The 17392-nt window shown below is 45.6% G+C and overlaps 1 protein-coding gene across 1 annotated transcript; it reads left to right on the top strand.

Annotated features, from left to right (window-relative positions):
• The first annotated feature begins 10388 nt into the window (after positions 1–10388).
• Positions 10389–12516, top strand: LOC147278160 (putative cysteine protease RD19C). The gene is made up of 4 exons (XM_086250048.1): positions 10389–10917; positions 11026–11145; positions 11674–11920; positions 12055–12516. The coding sequence occupies exons 1-4, from the start codon at positions 10453–10455 to the stop codon at positions 12330–12332; spliced, it is 1110 nt and encodes a 369-aa protein (XP_086106174.1). The 5' UTR covers positions 10389–10452; the 3' UTR covers positions 12333–12516.
• The last annotated feature ends 4876 nt before the right edge of the window (positions 12517–17392 follow it).

The raw sequence follows: 17392 nt of genomic DNA, 5'->3' as shown, positions 1-17392 counted from the left end.
GATCCGCTTCAACATCGAATATACGAAGTGCGACGATTGCGACGACAGGTCAGCGAAGAATGCCCTCATGCAGGGCCTGCACGCCGGGGGACTCCGCTCCCACTTAATGAGGAATCCTCCCTCCACTTACGATGAGCTTTCTGCCGAAGCCACTAAGTGGGCACGGGCTGAGGAGTGGGACGCTCAGGTGGAGGCCCTGAATCCCAGGCCGACCTCGACCAAAAGGAAGGAGGGAGAGGTCGCAAGTCCCAAACCCCAGGTCCAACCCAAGAAGACCAGGACCGAGGAGCCACGCCAACTTCTGGGCAAGGGACCCAAGTTTGTCCAGTACACGGAGTACACTCCCCTCAACGCCGGTCTGGAGACAATCTACTCCAAGGTCAAGGACCAACTCCCAGTTGCAAGGGAGATCAAGGGACCACCCCCAGACAAAATCAAGGAGGGCGTCTTCTGCAAATACCATTCCAATCACGGCCACGTCACGGGTGATTGCTACGCCCTCCGCGACGGGATTGAGACTCTTGCCCGGGCGGGTAAGATCAATCAATTCCTGGCCGGTGGGCCTAGGGTGCCCAAGGCCGCGCCGAAGAAGCCCACCAACACCATCGAGGTCCAGGATGCTGCCATCGGATCAATCGGCGGGGGACCGACCTTCGTGGGAAGCTCTAACCGATCCCAGAAAGAGTATGTCAGACAGGCGGCTCAAGCTCACGAGTCCCTGTCGATCCAGGCAGGTCAGCCCAGCACTTCAAAAAGACAGCGGAAGGACTGGGCGCCGGTCACCTTTGAGCCGAACGAGGCAAACGAGATCATCTTCCCCCACTATGATCCGGTCGTCATAGTCGCTGAGGTGGCCGGAACAACCATCGCGCGTTCCTTCGTCGATGGAGGGAGCTCAGTCAACATCCTCTACCACTCTGCGTTCGCGCAGATGGGCATCGGCGAGGATAAGCTGGAGACCGATACACCTGCCTTGGTCGGGTTCGGGGGAGAAGTGGTTCAACCCCTCGGACACATCTACCTTCCCCTTTCGCTCGGGAAGGGGCCGATCAAGAAGACCTGCATGACGTACTTCATTGTCGTCAAGCGGCCGTCAGCCTACAACATCATTCTGGGCAGACCGGCTCTGGTCGACCTTGACTGCATCGTCCATTACGCCAACCTCCTCATCAAATGTCCGGTGGGCGACGACTGCATTGTCATTCAGGGAGACCAGTCCTCGGCTCGGTCATGCTACGCCGCTTCGATCAAGCAGAAGGGTCAGCTGCCGAACTCGCAGGAGCTTGACTCTATCGCCGATTCGGGCAGGTGGCCGAGGGCGGAGACATTCGACTTCACTTCCGAGCCGAGCTCAGATTCTCGGCCCCTCCCCGCCGAGGCTTGGGAGGAAGTGCCGATCTCGGCCGAGACACCGGATCGGCTCGTCCGAGTGGGGACTCAGATCAGCCCCGAGCAGCGCTCCGCCATAATTGACTTCCTCCGTGCCAACGCGGAAGTGTTCGCCTGGTCTTACGATGACATGCCAGACATATCGTCTGACGTGATCACCCACAGGCTGAACACTGACCCGGGATGCAAACCGGTCCGTCAGAAGAGGAGGTCATACGATCCGGTTCGATACGCCGCCATGGCTGAAGAGGTAACCAAGTTGCAAAACAACGGGTTCATCCGGGAGGTCAACTACCCCGACTGGCTCGCCAACGTGGTCATGGTGAAAAAGAACAACGGGAAGTGGAGGATGTGCGTGGACTTCACCGATCTGAACAGGGCTTGTCCCAAGGATAGTTTTCCCTTGCCCAGAATAGATCAGCTCGTCGATGCAACAGCAGGACATCAGCTCCTCAGTTTCATGGACGCCTACTCTGGATACAACCAGATCCTGATGCACAAGTCCGACCAGGAAGGCACATCTTTCATAACTGATCGCGGCATGTACTGCTACAAGGTCATGCCCTTCGGCCTCAAAAACGCCGGAGCCACCTATCAAAGGCTGGTCAACCACATGTTCAGATCTTCCATCGGCAAATCCGTAGAGGTTTACGTGGATGACATGCTGGTCAAGAGCATCAAGGCGGACGATCACGTCAAGGACCTCTCAGACATGTTCGGAGTCCTGAAGGAGTATCAGATGCGACTGAACCCAGCCAAATGTGTCTTTGGGGTTCGGTCAGGAAAGTTCCTGGGCTACCTGGTCAGCCAACGGGGGATTGAAGCCAATCCGGAGAAGATCCAGGCTTTGATCAACATGAAGTCCCCAAGGACACGCAAGGAAATCCAGAGTCTGACTGGAAGAGTTGCCGCCCTGAACCGGTTCATCTCAAAATCTACTGACCGGTGCCTCCCTTTCTTCAAAGCCTTAAGGGGAGCAGGGAAGAGCATAGAATGGACCCCCCAATGCGAGCAGGCCTTTCAAGATCTGAAAAGGCACATGGGGGAACCTCCCATCTTATCCAAACCAGAGGAAGGTGAAGAACTTTTCCTCTACCTCTCTGTCTCTGACTCGGCTCTCAGCTCGGTTCTGGTGAGAGAGGTCGGCGGTGTACAACACCCCGTCTTCTATACGAGCCGAGCCCTCGCCGATGCCGAGACCAGGTATCCAAAATTCGAGAAGATGGCTCTCGCCCTGGTTAGCTCGGCTCGGAAATTAAGGCCCTACTTCCAGGCTCATTCCATCGTTGTCTTGACGGACCAGCCGCTCAGACAAATCCTGGCAAAACCAGAGACTTCGGGTCGGCTCATCAAATGGTCAATCGAGCTCGGCGAGTTTGACATCATCTACCGTCCCAGGACGGCCATCAAAGGTCAGGCCATGTCGGACTTCATCTGTGAGTCGACCACCTCGACGGAGGATCCACCACGCACCGACGCTATGACAACAGCAGCCGATCCGAACACAATCGGCGAACGCGGCCAGGTTGATCTCCTCACCTGGACCCTCTATGTGGACGGATCTTCCAACGCCATGGGAAGCGGAGCCGGGCTTGTTCTGATCTCCCCAGAACAAGTTGTGATGGAGTATGCTCTTCGCTTCAGATTTCAAGCATCAAACAATGAAGCAGAGTATGAGGCACTCATCGCCGGGCTCAGATTGGCAAAAGAGCTCGGCGCGACCAAACTAAACATCTTCAGCGACTCTCAGCTAATCGTCAATCAGATTCTGGGAGAGTATGAGACTCGAGAGCCCAGCATGACTGCTTACCTCGAAAAGACTCGTCTGCTACTTGGGAACTTCCACGAATACAAAATATCTCAAATCCCGAGGGCAGAAAACTGCAGGGCCGACGCCTTGGCACGCCTGGCTTCGGCCACAGACACCGGATCCGCCAGGCATGTTCCAGTCGAAATCCTGGACAGACCTAGCACCGCCGAAACCGAGGCCGCAATTATGCAAACAGAGGCCGAGCCGAACTGGATGACGCCGATCATCAGCTACTTGGTCTCCGGGATCCTCCCCCCAGAGAGGGATAAAGCACGTCTTATCAAAACGAGGTCGGCTCGGTTCAGCATGATCGATGGTCAGCTCTACAAGAGAAGTTTCTCCCTGCCTTACTTGCGGTGTGTCACTCCCCAAGAAGGTCAGGATGTGCTGAGAGAAATCCACGAGGGGATATGCGGAAACCACTCTGGAGGAAGAGTCCTCGCCTACAAGACGATCAGACAGGGTTACTTCTGGCCAACACTGAACAAGGACGCAGATCATCTGTCTCGCGCTTGTATCAAATGCCAGCAATTTGCCGCGGTTCCCCATCAACCTCCCCAGTTGCTGACCTCCATATCCAGCCCCTGGCCGTTCGCGCAGTGGGGACTCGATCTGATCGGCCCTATGCCGAAGGCAAAAGGGCAAGTCACCATGGCAGTGGTAGCAGTCGACTACTTCACCAAATGGGCCGAGGCCGAGCCCCTAGCCACAACCACAGCCGAACGGATGGAGACCTTCGTCTGGAAGAACATCATTTGCCGGTTCGGCATGCCGCACACCATCATTGCGGACAATGGCAAGCAGTTCGACTGCAAGAAATTCAGGAGTTTTTGTTCACGTCTGAACATCAACTTGCGCTTCACCGCGCCTTACCATCCGCAGTCGAACGGACAGGTCGAGGCCATCAACAAGATCATCAAGAAAACCCTCAAGACTAAACTAGATAATGCTAAGGGAAATTGGCCTGAACTCCTACCAGAAGTACTTTGGTCCTACCGAACTTCCTATCGCAACTCCACGAAGGAAACACCCTATGCATTGGCGTTCGGAACTGACGCTGTTGTCCCGGTCGAAATGGGGACTCCTTCATTCCGGACCGGCACGTACAATCCCGAGACCAATGACGCCGGACTTCGGCTCGGCCTGGACATGATCGAGGAGAGGCGAACCGACGCCAATCTCTGCCGAGCCGCCTACCAACAGAGGGTAGCCAAGTACTACAATCAAAGGGTCAGACCCAGAAGCTTCGGATTGGGCAATCTCGTCATGAAAAAGAATCCCCTTGCCATGAAAGAGAGCTCGTTCGATCCAAACTGGACCGGACCATACAGAATCACGGGCATAGTCAAGCCCGGCACTTACAACTTGGCCACTCTGGCTGGTAAGCCTCTCAAGCATAGCTGGAACGCTGAACACTTGAAGACTTATTACCAGTAAAAATGTAGTTAGGATCGGGGACTGTCCGATCTAACACCCATTCCAATCAATGAAAGGATGAACACATTTCTACTCATTTTCCTACTTATTTTTCGAAGCAAACACTGGGGACTCCACTCCTATACACTTCTAACAAAGAGGAAAGATCTAAGTGTTTCCTTCGAAAAAAATAGTAAACCCATGTGCCGAGCCGAAGTGCCATTTTCGGCCCGACGCTCGGTGCATTACAGACTCATCAGGTCTATAAACTCATGTGTCGAGCGGGCGCGCCATTTCCGGCCTGATGCTCGGCATATTACAGACTCATCAGGTCTATAAACTCATGTGTCGAGCGGGCGCGCCATTTCCGGCCCGATGCTCGGCATATTACAGACTCATCAGGTCTATAAACTCATGTGTCGAGCGGGCGCGCCATTTCCGGCCCGATGCTCGGCATATTACAGACTCATCAGGTCTATAAACTCATGTGTCGAGCGGGCGCGCCATTTCCGGCCCGATGCTCGGCATATTACAGACTTATCAGGTCTATAAAAATCCCTGTCTGAGCCGAAGTGACTTCCTACAGTCCTAACGTTCAACAGGATATTTCTAAAAGAAAAATATACACTCCAACCAAAACTTTCATCGTGCATACCGAGCCGATCTGAAAGTAGGTTTGAATATTTTTCTCAAAAAACTGCATCCCTAAATATCTCAATGGGTATGCCGAGCCCATCCGAGATGACTAGGGTCTTTAAATTTTTACTTATCTTGGTTATGCTTATCAAGCTGATCCGAAGACAATTTCTAATTTATCATTACCATTCATTTTCATCGCGATCGGCATGCCGAGCCGATCTCAAAATGCCTTGGTTTTTATTATGTTTTTCACTTTTATCATTTTCTTGCCCATGTGTTATTAGTTTTGTCTTTTAGCTTAATTCCCGAACCGAACTGACAGCAACTTGTATCATAAAAAGAAATACTGATAAATAAGTAACATAAAACCAAATACAATCTGTTCCAAAATTAGTCAAACCCGAGCCACACCTCGGCTCGGAAAGAAATATAAAAACAAGACAACATAAAAATTAAATAAAATCAGCCATCATGCAGATCGCTCGGCAGGGCCCTCCTGGATCGGCTCGGTAGACTCCTCAGGCGTCTCCTCACCGAGCTGCACCACCTCAACCCCACCGATCTGCATCTCATCATTGGGATCGGATTCGGGGACTGGGGGAATCGGGGTCGGCTCGTGTGCAGGCAGTGGAGGATCTTCCGGAGTCGGCTCGACTTCGGCGCGGACTTGGCGATCGGGAGGAGGAAGCTCATCCTGTTGACTTCCCTGGGTGTCTTCATCGTCATCGGACTCGCCAAGGAATGAGACATCCCAGTCCGGCCTCTTCGATTTGATCGCCTCCAAGAGCTCCTGATACCCATCAAAATGGGCATCAGCCAGTGCCTGGGCGCTCGGCACTTCAGCTCGACGTCGGAGTTCGGCATTTTCGACCCTCCGTTCGGCAGCCTCGACGTCTCGCTGAAGATCGCCGACATAGTGCCTCAAGTCCGCCACATTTTGCTCCGAGGAGGCAAGCTCCTTGCCGAGCCGACCGACCTCCTCCTCCTTCCCGGCCAGCCTGGACTGCAGACCCTCCGACCGTTCACGCTCGGCATTGACTGTCCGCTCGGCCTCGGCCAGCTTCTCTTTTAGCTCCAGGATTCGTGCCCGAAACCTCTCCAGTTTCGCCTCGGCATCGACAGCGGCCTTGGCAGCTTCGAACTGCCTCATGGCGAGCTGCAAGAGAAACAAATTCATCATTAGTCCGAACCGAGCGAATAGACGAAATCCGAAGTAAAAGAGACTTACCAACATGGCCTGGCGGGATGCGATCAGAGCCTGGTGGCTGAAGCCCGGCTCGCCATGATCGGCCCACAGCCCCTCCTGCACCCTCGCGGTCATCACGCGCTTGAGGCCCATGACGAACGGCTCGAGGCCGGGGTCTACCTCCACCGCCTTCAGGGGCGCCGAACCAGATGCTCCGGCACCAGAACCGCCGGGCTCGGCCCGAGCCCTCTTCTCCACCGGGGCCTCAGCCTGGGGAGCCTTCCTCTTCTCTGCTTGCCGAACCGGTCTCGGCGCAGGAGATCTAGGCTGGGCTGCCGCTGGGGCAGGAGCCTGGACCGGCTCGGCAGGGGGCCGCCCCGCTGCTTTCTTCTGGACGCTCCGAGCCGCCCTCCTCCTAAGGCGAGTCTCCAGTTCGGTGGGCGCCATTCCCCTCTCGGCTCGTGGATTCCACCTGGGCACAAACCAGGAGATCCCGCTCGATCGGATCTGAGTCTCCCCGAGCAGAAACTTGGTTGACAAATACTCTGCTGGTGAGTCCCTGATCGTGGCGATCTGATCCTTAAGCTCGCCTCGGAGCTTGAACTTGCCCCAGCTAACTGCAAAGACGAAGCCAAAAAGAGTTAGACAAAGAAAAAATGCAATTATTAACAAGACGTAAACGAATTGTCCTCGGATCGGCCCCAAATTCCCAGTACCCACCTGGAATTCTAAAAGCTCTGGGGACCCGAGCCGAGGTGGTTCTGTTCGGATCGGCGAACTCCCAATCCCCAGAAACAAAGAAGTATCTTTTCTTCCATGTCTTCTGGGAGGAGGGATTCCCACCGAAAAGTGGCCCCGAGTACGCCTGGAGGTTGTAGAATCCGAGCTCGCTCTGCTTCGACCTCAGCGCGTAATTGCAGAACAGGATATCCTTGTGTGGCACACACTTGTGCACTTTGTGCCACAAGATGTGCATGGACAGGATGATCCTGTATACGTTCGGGTTCAGCTGGTGCGGCGCCGCGCCGATCGTCGCGAGCCAGTCCTGCAAGAAGGTGTGCAGGGGAAGCCGAACCCCATTCTCAAACATCTCCGGGTACATGGTCACCCATCCTATCGGGGGTCGGCTCGGCTTCTCCCCCTCGGTCGGTAATCTCATCAGCACAGAGTCGGGGACTGAGTACCTATTCCTCAAGTCCCTGAGATGGTACTCGGTCATCTCGTTGGGGATCTGATCGGCCTTCCATGCCAGTTCCTCATAGAAGTCCGGGTCGACCGGACTTCCCGTCACCCCCTGAGCCGAGGTCGACGCCTCATGACCCCTATCCCTTTCATCCGAGCCTGAAGTGAGTCTGCTCGGGATAGTGGCGATCGGCTCGACGTCGAGAGGCTCTTCATCACCTCCTTCGGCCGTGCCTTGTTCCCAGTCGGAACTCAATATCTCAGGGTTTTCCTGATCCCCTCGGGCTCGGCGCTCTCCACCCGGATTGCGATTCAGTGCCGAGCCGGCCTCGTCTAACTCTTCGGACAAGCCGTCCCAACTCGCCTCACCCGCAGGTGGGCTTCGGCTCGGCTCGGCCTCATTCGCAGATGGGCTTCGGCTCATCTCGGCCTCACTATCTCCTTGAAAGGCTTCTCCAGAGCCGAGCCGACCACTCGAGTCAGTCTCAGACATTATAAACACTTTCTCACTTTTCTCTCTCTTGCTTTTTGGATCAAAAAGCTCTTTTTCTCAAGAACACCAAGAACACACCCAGAAAACCCGAAAAACACAAAAACTCAGAAAGGAGGAGAATCACTTACTGGTTTTCCTCCGCCCAAAGTTTCCGCCCCAAACACCCTCGGAACCACCTCGCCTACCGCCGTACGTGGTCGGATTCGAGATCGGACAACTCCAAAGGCGACGGTGTGAGAAAGAAGTCTGCGGTGAGAGGAAGGGTTTTCGCAGAGGAAGAAGAGAAGGTCTGAAGATGAAAGTGAGGGAAGAGAGAGAAAACCACCACTTTTATACCCCATGCAACTCAGATCTCAGCCCTTCATTTCTGGCGCTTCACATGCCAGATCTTGACACCTGTCAAACATTCAAAAATACCCATAACGAGGTGACCCTTACGTTCCCCCATGCAGAAATCAAACGTCCCTTCACCTGTCCCTGAGATATTTTGACCAATCACAAGTCGTCTTGTGTTCGGATCTTCGGGAATGTGGGCTCGTAGGGTTCGGCTCGGATCAAGCAACATGCTATCTTTGAGATTGTCCTTATACTTCAACTTCCAATCCACCACTGCCCGCTCGGATCAGAAGTTGGGGGACTCCTGTTTGTGGGAAAATCCACATCAATCCGAACAGCCAATCACAGCTCGCCACGTGGTTGGTCAACATCCACCTCGGAGTTGACTCTCAGTGGTCAAAACTTTGACCTCCACGTCATCACCACCCAGCATCGCCTCTGCCAGCCCGGATCGGATCTCCATACCGGGTCCGAGCCGAACCGATGACCTTCCAAGGGATCGAGTGTCCATCTTCCCACGATCATCCCGGTTCAGCTCGGCTCGGCTCGGCACAGGAGATGGCTTCCTTCCGAGTTCTGGCGTCGACCAGTTAGGGCTCGGAAAGACTCCAATCTATGGACCGGCTCGGCTTGGAATCCCATGTCCGATCCGACCACATATGGACTTCGTGTCTTCGCATGAGAACATGTGTTCATATCGGCTCGGCTCGGCTCTCCGCCGCCATTCCCAGGAAGACCATGCTGGGACGAACCGCCACACTTGAATGCACCTGACACAATCTTCTGACAGATAGAATATCAGGTCTGCATTCATGAATGTTGGAGCAGTCTACCTGGACCTTCCAACCTTGCATTTAATGGAGCATTCAATGCAACATTAAATGCTGAGGAAGCAAGCAGCTGAGCATGCAACTAGGTCTGGCCAGGTGCGTGGATCTCTGGCAATCATTCATTCACAATGCAGGTAACTTACTCATCAGGTTTTCCTTTGCTTATATATATCAACCCATATGTGCAAAACGACTACTACGCATCTACCCACAAAACACTTACACAAAAATTCCCATTCATAAAAGAGCTTACCCAACTTGCTGAGAATAACCCAGAACATTTGCCTTGTTCTTCCCATTCTCCCAAGTTCTTCCTTTGTTCTTCCTCATCCACCATCAAACACCACCACTGATTTCATCATCGGAGTGTGTTTGGCTGGTACCACACCGGTCCATCTCCTTTGATCTTGTTTTTGTCTACAGGAAGATCTCAACCAGCATCCACTTCATCATCCAGCAAAGCACCTGATCAGCCAGGTCAACTTATCTAAGTTGTTGCATCTACCTTACGAGAATTTGCATCAACATAAATGAACAAGAATATTGAATTATGAATTATAATCCTGGATTATTCATGATATTGGTAGTATTGGTCTAAATGTATATTTTTTAAAGGAGAAAAATTTGCATGTAATTAGAGTATATACTATTTTTTTCGCAACACCACTTCATTTGTTATATCCGTTTTCTCATAATACATAGTCATATAACTAATATGTGAAAATATTTTATAAGAGTGTAAATATATACATTCGTTACATTACATGTAAGTTTTTCTCCAATAAAATAATTATTAAGAAAAAAAATAAAGGGTGAATTTTTATTTTGTAGGGAGAGTCGTTGTTACGTTAATAAAGACTTGTAACAATAATGGAGTAGCAGTCACCAATCAGCGCGTCCCAAAAGTCGCAACAAGTAGTAGTAGTAGCAAGTTAGCAACTAGCAAGGAAACCATCCCATCTCTTTCTGGTATTTGTTTTGTAGCACAAGTTGCTGACAAATGCAGGAATAGAAACAAACCACGTGTTTCCAAAGTTACAATCTTCTGGGAAGCCCACTCACACACCATAAACTCCAATTTCACAAATATCTCATATCATTTCTCCAATACAACCCCCATATCATTTCTCCAATATAACCCCTTCCTTTCTTCAAGCTCCTTACACTAACAATGGACCGCCCCACTATCTACTCTATCCTCCTCATCCTCTCTCTCCTGTCCTCTACTCTCGCGTCCACCGTAACCCCCAACGACGTTGGCGACCCGCTGATCCGCCAAGTCGTACCCGACGCCGCCGAAGACGACCCGCTCCTCCACGCCGAGCGCCACTTCTCCAGCTTCAAAGCCACGTTTGGGAAGACCTACTCGACTCAGGAGGAGCACGACTACCGGTTCGGCGTCTTCAAGGCCAACCTGCGCCGAGCCAGGCGCCACCGCCTGGTCGACCCCACCGCGGTCCACGGCGTCACCAAGTTCTCCGATCTTACTCAGTCGGAGTTCCGCCGGCAGTTTCTCGGACTCAAGCGTCTCCGGCTACCCAACGATGCTCACAAGGCTCCGATCCTCCCCACCAATGATCTGCCCACTGACTTCGATTGGCGCGACAAAGGTGCTGTCACGCCGGTCAAGGACCAGGTACACATTAATTCAAATATGGTGTATATTTATTTATTGATTTTTATGTGTTTTCATGGATTATTTGTTTATTTAATTTGTTTTGGGGGTGTGATATGGGGAAATTAGGGTTCTTGTGGGTCGTGCTGGTCATTTAGTGCGGCGGGAGCATTGGAAGGAGCTCATTTCTTGGCGACAGGGGAGCTTGTCAGTCTCAGTGAGCAGCAGCTTGTGGAGTGTGACCATGAGGTTTTACTCTTTTACATAATTACCATTAATTGTTCTAATTTAATTTCCATGTTTATTATATGTTTATAATATATTCGTTATACATATGTTGCTAATACAATATTCAGTTGATCTTTTGTATGCTTAAAGTATTAAACTTTCCTCATTAAGCCGAGCAAAACCTGAAGGCTGAAGCCAGTTGCTTCACTCAGTAGTCCCGTCTTTCAATTCATTTAACGTTGGGTTGGAAATTGGAATAAATTGTCTTGCTTTTGTTTTTCCATTTATGATCCCAACATGCATTTAAATTTTTTACTTTTGATGAAAATAAGGATATTGTAAACAAAAGCATATGGTTGCGGTTTGTGTGTGTTTTCTCCATTGCTTACCCTAAATTAAAATAGATCACATGGATCTCATGTGGGCTCCATATACTGATAAACATTCATGGTGAAACTAGTGGTAGAGACAGTGTTTGTTTGGGACAGTTGGGTTGCTGCCTTATCTCAAAATTGGGAACTCATAGATTTAGCGTGTACATTTTTGCAGTGTGATCCAGAAGAATATGGTTCATGTGACTCAGGCTGCAGTGGTGGGCTGATGACCAATGCCTTTGAGTATACACTCAAGGCAGGTGGACTAGAGCGAGAGGAGGACTATCCTTACACTGGGACTGATCGCGGTACCTGCAAATTTGACAAGAGCAAAGTTGTTGCTTCCGTATCAAACTTCAGCGTTGTTTCCCTCGATGAAGATCAAATTGCTGCAAATTTGGTCCACCATGGCCCTCTTGCAGGTACATACTTAATTAGCATCCCTCCAAATTCTCACATTTTGCTCTCTGTTTTTGATCCAATAATTAAATAATGTATTAGGTAGGAAAGAGAAATTTAGAATGATTCAGTGAAACTTTTGTTTTGCATGGTGCAGTTGGGATCAATGCAATGTTTATGCAAACATACATAAGGGGAGTGTCATGCCCTTACATCTGCGGAAAGCGTCTGGATCACGGAGTGCTTCTGGTGGGCTATGGTTCTTCGGGTTATGCTCCGATTCGATTCAAGGAGAAGCCTTTCTGGATCGTAAAGAATTCATGGGGACAGAATTGGGGAGAGGAAGGCTATTACAAGATCTGCAGGGGACATAATGTTTGTGGGGTGGATTCCATGGTCTCAACTGTTGCTGCAATGCATACATCCAACCACTAGATTAAGGAGAGGTATCATATATGTTATTCAAGAACTACAGTATTAGGCAAGTGGCGCTTTTGTAAATATATCATGGTGGTAATAAGTTTATGCCATGGTTGTCTGATGTTGAACTTGTGTGATATTTATGTGATTGTTCAACCTGTTATCCTATTATTATCGGTTGTAATTTATTCAAATACTAGTCTCTGGTGTTGTAAATTTATGTCGTGAATTTATAATTTGACTCCTAGGACTTGAGCTGGACTTCTCTACTGGGCCAGTCTGCTATATTGGTTAGACCCAACTCCTCCTTCTCTAGGTTAGCCTGCTGGCCCGTTGTAGACCCCTTTTACCCAGACCCAACGGTCTTTTTTTCTGGGCTTCCCTGCTAAATTAGTTAGGCCCAACTTCTCTTTCTCCGGGTTTAGCTTCTCAATAAGGAGTAAAATTTTTATGTAACATATGTATATATTTATTGCGTTTATCTTTGTCATTCGTCACCAGGTAATCTAATACGTGATAAAAGAGATAAAACACATAATGTACATTATGCATCCAAAATAGTTAAATTTTTCTCCATAATTAGACTACTCATCTACGAACCAAGATACGCAGACCCAAAATTAGAAGGGAAACAAATTTTTTTGCTGTATTTCAAAACATTGAACCATTCTATGTCAAATTATCCAAGTTGGGTGGAATTTGTCTGATTCAGTTTTCATAAAATTGCGATATACATTTTCCAAAAGCGAAGCAGGCATTCCTCCCCCTTCCTTTTTGTTCTTCCCTTTTTTCTTCAGTTCCTTACCTTCTTTTCTGTGTGTGTGTGACTGTGTGTATGCTTTTGCATTATTGCATTATTTCGTTTTGTTTCTCTTTGCTCCGAGACTGAGCCTCTGGCAAAAAAGGATGATGTGTAACTTTTCATGAGACATAATGACAGTTTAGCGGCCAATATACCGATAATCTGCTTTATAAAGGGGAACCTACCGTGTATAATATTCAGTCTAAAAATCTAAATTCTCATGATGTCGGGCAGTGGGCACATGCACTGCCACTCAGACCCCACACCAATTTCAAATTGGACCCACCCTACACATGTACTATAGGGACCACTAGTATGTAGCAGTGGCCCCACCATTACATACGTAATTACGTATTCGGCTTGTATTTTACTATTATTTACATCGACATTGACATTTTATTATTCCGTATTCCGTAATAATAACAAGAAAGAAATTAGGGTAGGGAATGGTATGGATATTTGCAAGACATGATAGTCAATTAGTCATTACTCATTAGTCATTAGTCAGTAAGTAGTCACACAACTTGTCCCATGCATTCACACACTGTACGTGTCTGGTCCTCGTGGACGTGCAATTTTTATTTGGGTACCCCTACCCCGTTATGTGTGCTGTGTAGTGGTGTAAAACTGTAAATATGTTAGCAAATTATTTTTAACTTTCTTCATAAAGTCATGCGATTATGGTAGTAACTTTTTTCATTTGGGAACACATGCAAATTAACTGTTCAAGATTAGCCCTTTTATGATTGCAATGGTCTTATGGATATTGATTCAGCTTATCATAATGACCAAAATCTAAGAGAATTACTTTTAACATTCGTTTCCAGCATATGTTTGGAAGATAAGACAATGATTGTAGTAATACTAGAATTATCAAAATAAATCTTAAAGTTTTGAATACCAAATAACATAACAAATGATATAATAATATTTACTTCCTGAAAATATAGCTGCAAATACATAAGTGTGATGATATAATGATATTTACTTCTTGAAAATATAGTTACAAATACATAAATATGGCAAAATATACGCAAATACAACTTTATTAGTAAAGTGTTTAGACTATAAAGTAAAGCTTTGGGCTTATTTATAGAGTAAAAGACACCGGCATAGGTTAAGAACTTAAGATTACCTCTTTGTCACACCTTAATGCAATCCGGTTGAAAGTCTATATATCTACCCTTTTATAATATAGACTTGTCCATATTTTCTTCAAGACCCTTTCCATGAGATATTGTCTTGTTGTCGTTGATAAACATGCGATGCAACATAACATATAAAGTGACATGTTGCTCAAAATCTTGGATCTGAATTTTAAGATTTATTTTCATGCACTTGATATTACCCATGATGGACCAACGGTCAATTGATAAGTACTTAGAAGTGCATGTTAAAAAGAATTTTCATGCAATATTTACTCTAAATAATTAAACTTACCGTTTATTTATTTGTAATAGTTACAAGATCAAATAATTTTTATTTATAAAGAATAATCTAACAAATAAACGGTTTAGTTCATTAAACTATATTATAAAATAAAAATAATAAAAAATAAATTGAAGAAAGTAGCAAGTATTCTTAAAACAAAAATTTTAGAAAAATGAAGCTTTTTCCACATGGGTTAAGCACTTAAGCATGAATGAGGCTGAGCCTTGAGGGAACCTACAGCTTTCCCTTTCTTGGTAAAAACTGAGCTTTTGACAACCGGCATATAGAGTTAGAAGAGTTAGAGTTAGAGAGAGAAAGAGCAAAGTGAGAGGATGAGTCAACTTGAAGGAGAAAGCACTGGGCTCGAGACTGAGAGAAAAAGAGTGAAACACTCAGACGCAATAATTGGGACTTCCACAAATCCATCATTCATCTCCAATTAAAACCCTCATCCTCCTTTTCTCTCTCCACCAATTTTCCTTTCTTTTCCGGAAACCCTTCTCAATCTTTATTTTTCCTCTTTCCCCCCATATCATAATTAAATTGATCATACCAAGGAGGAGGCCCTTATTAAAATTTCAATTACTACTTTCACTAATTAGTTGAGCACTTGAGCTCAATCTCATTGCATTATATTAAAATACCACTAAAGCATGACTACTAATTAATGTAATTTTCTCTCAAAAATTTGATTTGAGGGAGAGTTAATATTGACAATAAAGCAAGCAAGGGCACTTTGCCTGGGGTCCCTATGCCACCTTTTTACCTTATTTATGGGGGATTTTTTTTTTGACTAAAATATGGGATGGAATTAATTTAAAGATTCATTGATTTTAACTAATAAATTTCAATAATCTTTTAATTTAGGTACCAAAATTAAATAGTATTTTAGATTAAGTACTAGTTGAAAAGTCAAACAAAATAATAAAGTAAAAAATATTAAAATTTACAAATATTACATCACATGCCACTACAATAAAAAATAAAAATAATATTACATTAATTTATACTATATTTTATTAAAATAAAATAAAATCAATCTAGTCACAACTTAACTGTAACTGTTTTGGTAAATTGAAAGAGATAACTCACACCACTATACTATGTATTATTTTGAGTAAAAGTATTGTTTTGACCTATATTTATACAATATTAATTATAATATAATTTATAAAAAAAAAATTCAATTAAGTCATAACTTAACTGTGACTGTCTCACAACTTAAATGTGAGTGTCGTACAGTCACAACTAAATGTGACATTGAGACTACATTAGTAAATTTTTAAGATAATATAAAATCTTCAAGGGCAATTTTGTCAAAACTTTATAAATTTTAATTAACACCCATCATATGTGGGCTAAAGGACAAAAATATCAAATGGAAAAGGCTCAAATCAAATGGATCAACATGTTTGTGACCTAATCTAAAAAACTACATTTAAATTTGGTAGTTCAATTAAAATATTATATGGTCTTCATGTTATATCAAAAAATTATTATAATTTGGTATTTAATCTTAATTTTCTATTAATTTAATTTATCTATTTTTTTTTAATTCTCAAAAGAGCATAATAAAGATAAATGGATGAAGCTTTTGTTTAACTGGTCCTCAGTCACCAGAGTCAAGGGCAGTGTACGGCGTGACTACGGCTAAGGCCGCCGGAGACTGTACCTTTTTGGTTTATATATAATTGAAATCCAATAATTAGTGGGCACTAATTTGGGGGATTCACGTGATTGTCTTTGATGAAAAGCCAATTTTCTCTTACTAAACTACCTTTTGGTCAAATGCTTTATGCTGCTTTTCTACCAAAATTTCAAAGACTAGTTGGATGAGTTACAGTTTATTTTTATTCTTTGTTTTTTTATTTAGAATAATATATCATTTCAAAGTTCTGTATGGTGGGGTAAAATATTTGTTGTATTTAGCATGAAATATTGTACCTCAATAGGTTTGCATTATCTTTCTTGGTTTCTAAGTTTCATAAAACTTTAGGACTTTTTTAAGTGATAAAAAGAAAGAGAAAAGGAAAACTCTTCAATCGATGAAGGGAAAAAATGAAAATAATAGATTGTGATTGTTGTATATATAAATTTACACAACATTATGCAGGATTGGCTCCTTTAACATTTAAAAACCAACTGTTCATATTACCTTTGGGCCTCATTTATGCATATATTTTTGTGCAAAAACACTATTCAAATACAAATTACCTTGCGCTACAACCCAAAAAGGTCATGCACCAAAAAGTACAAACAGTGTACGATAGAAAAACAAGTGGCACCAATGTTTGAAAAAGCAAGAATCATAAATGATTTAATCACATAGGAGTTTTCCTTGGTGCAAAACCTAGATACGAAATGTGAGAGAGAGTCTCCACTTCATATACAGATGTGAGATTAATATGGTATATATGAGAGTATGCAAAGGCTTATCCGAGATTAATTCCACATTTATTATTTCGTAATAAAAAATTTATTGTAATTTCAAATATTGTAAATCGAAACAGTTGTAGATGTTTTGGGATCAAATAGTAATCAAATTTGATGTTAAAAACGTTTAGCAGAGAAAACGCGTGCTTTATCCTGTGTGTCTACCTAAAGTCACTAAGCTTAGATTAAAAAAAAAAATGTCATTGTTATGAACATCATCGAAAAATGTACAAGTACAAGGTTAAGTTTGAAAAATGGATTTGCTGCCTGCTGGCATATAACCAACATTGATCTGGAATGCATGTCCTACAGTAGTAGATAGGAACAGCCCCTCTAGCCTAATTTCTGTTAAATATAACATCGAAGATGTTGACTTTGTTAAAACTTAAAACCACAATTACTCCTTAAC

This window comes from Dryas octopetala, chromosome 7, assembly GCF_963921425.1.
Source record: "Dryas octopetala chromosome 7, drDryOcto1.1, whole genome shotgun sequence".
In the NCBI taxonomy this organism is placed as follows: domain Eukaryota; kingdom Viridiplantae; phylum Streptophyta; class Magnoliopsida; order Rosales; family Rosaceae; genus Dryas; species Dryas octopetala.
The sequence above is the reverse complement of the archived record's forward strand: the minus strand, read 5'-3'. Positions and strand labels throughout refer to the sequence as shown.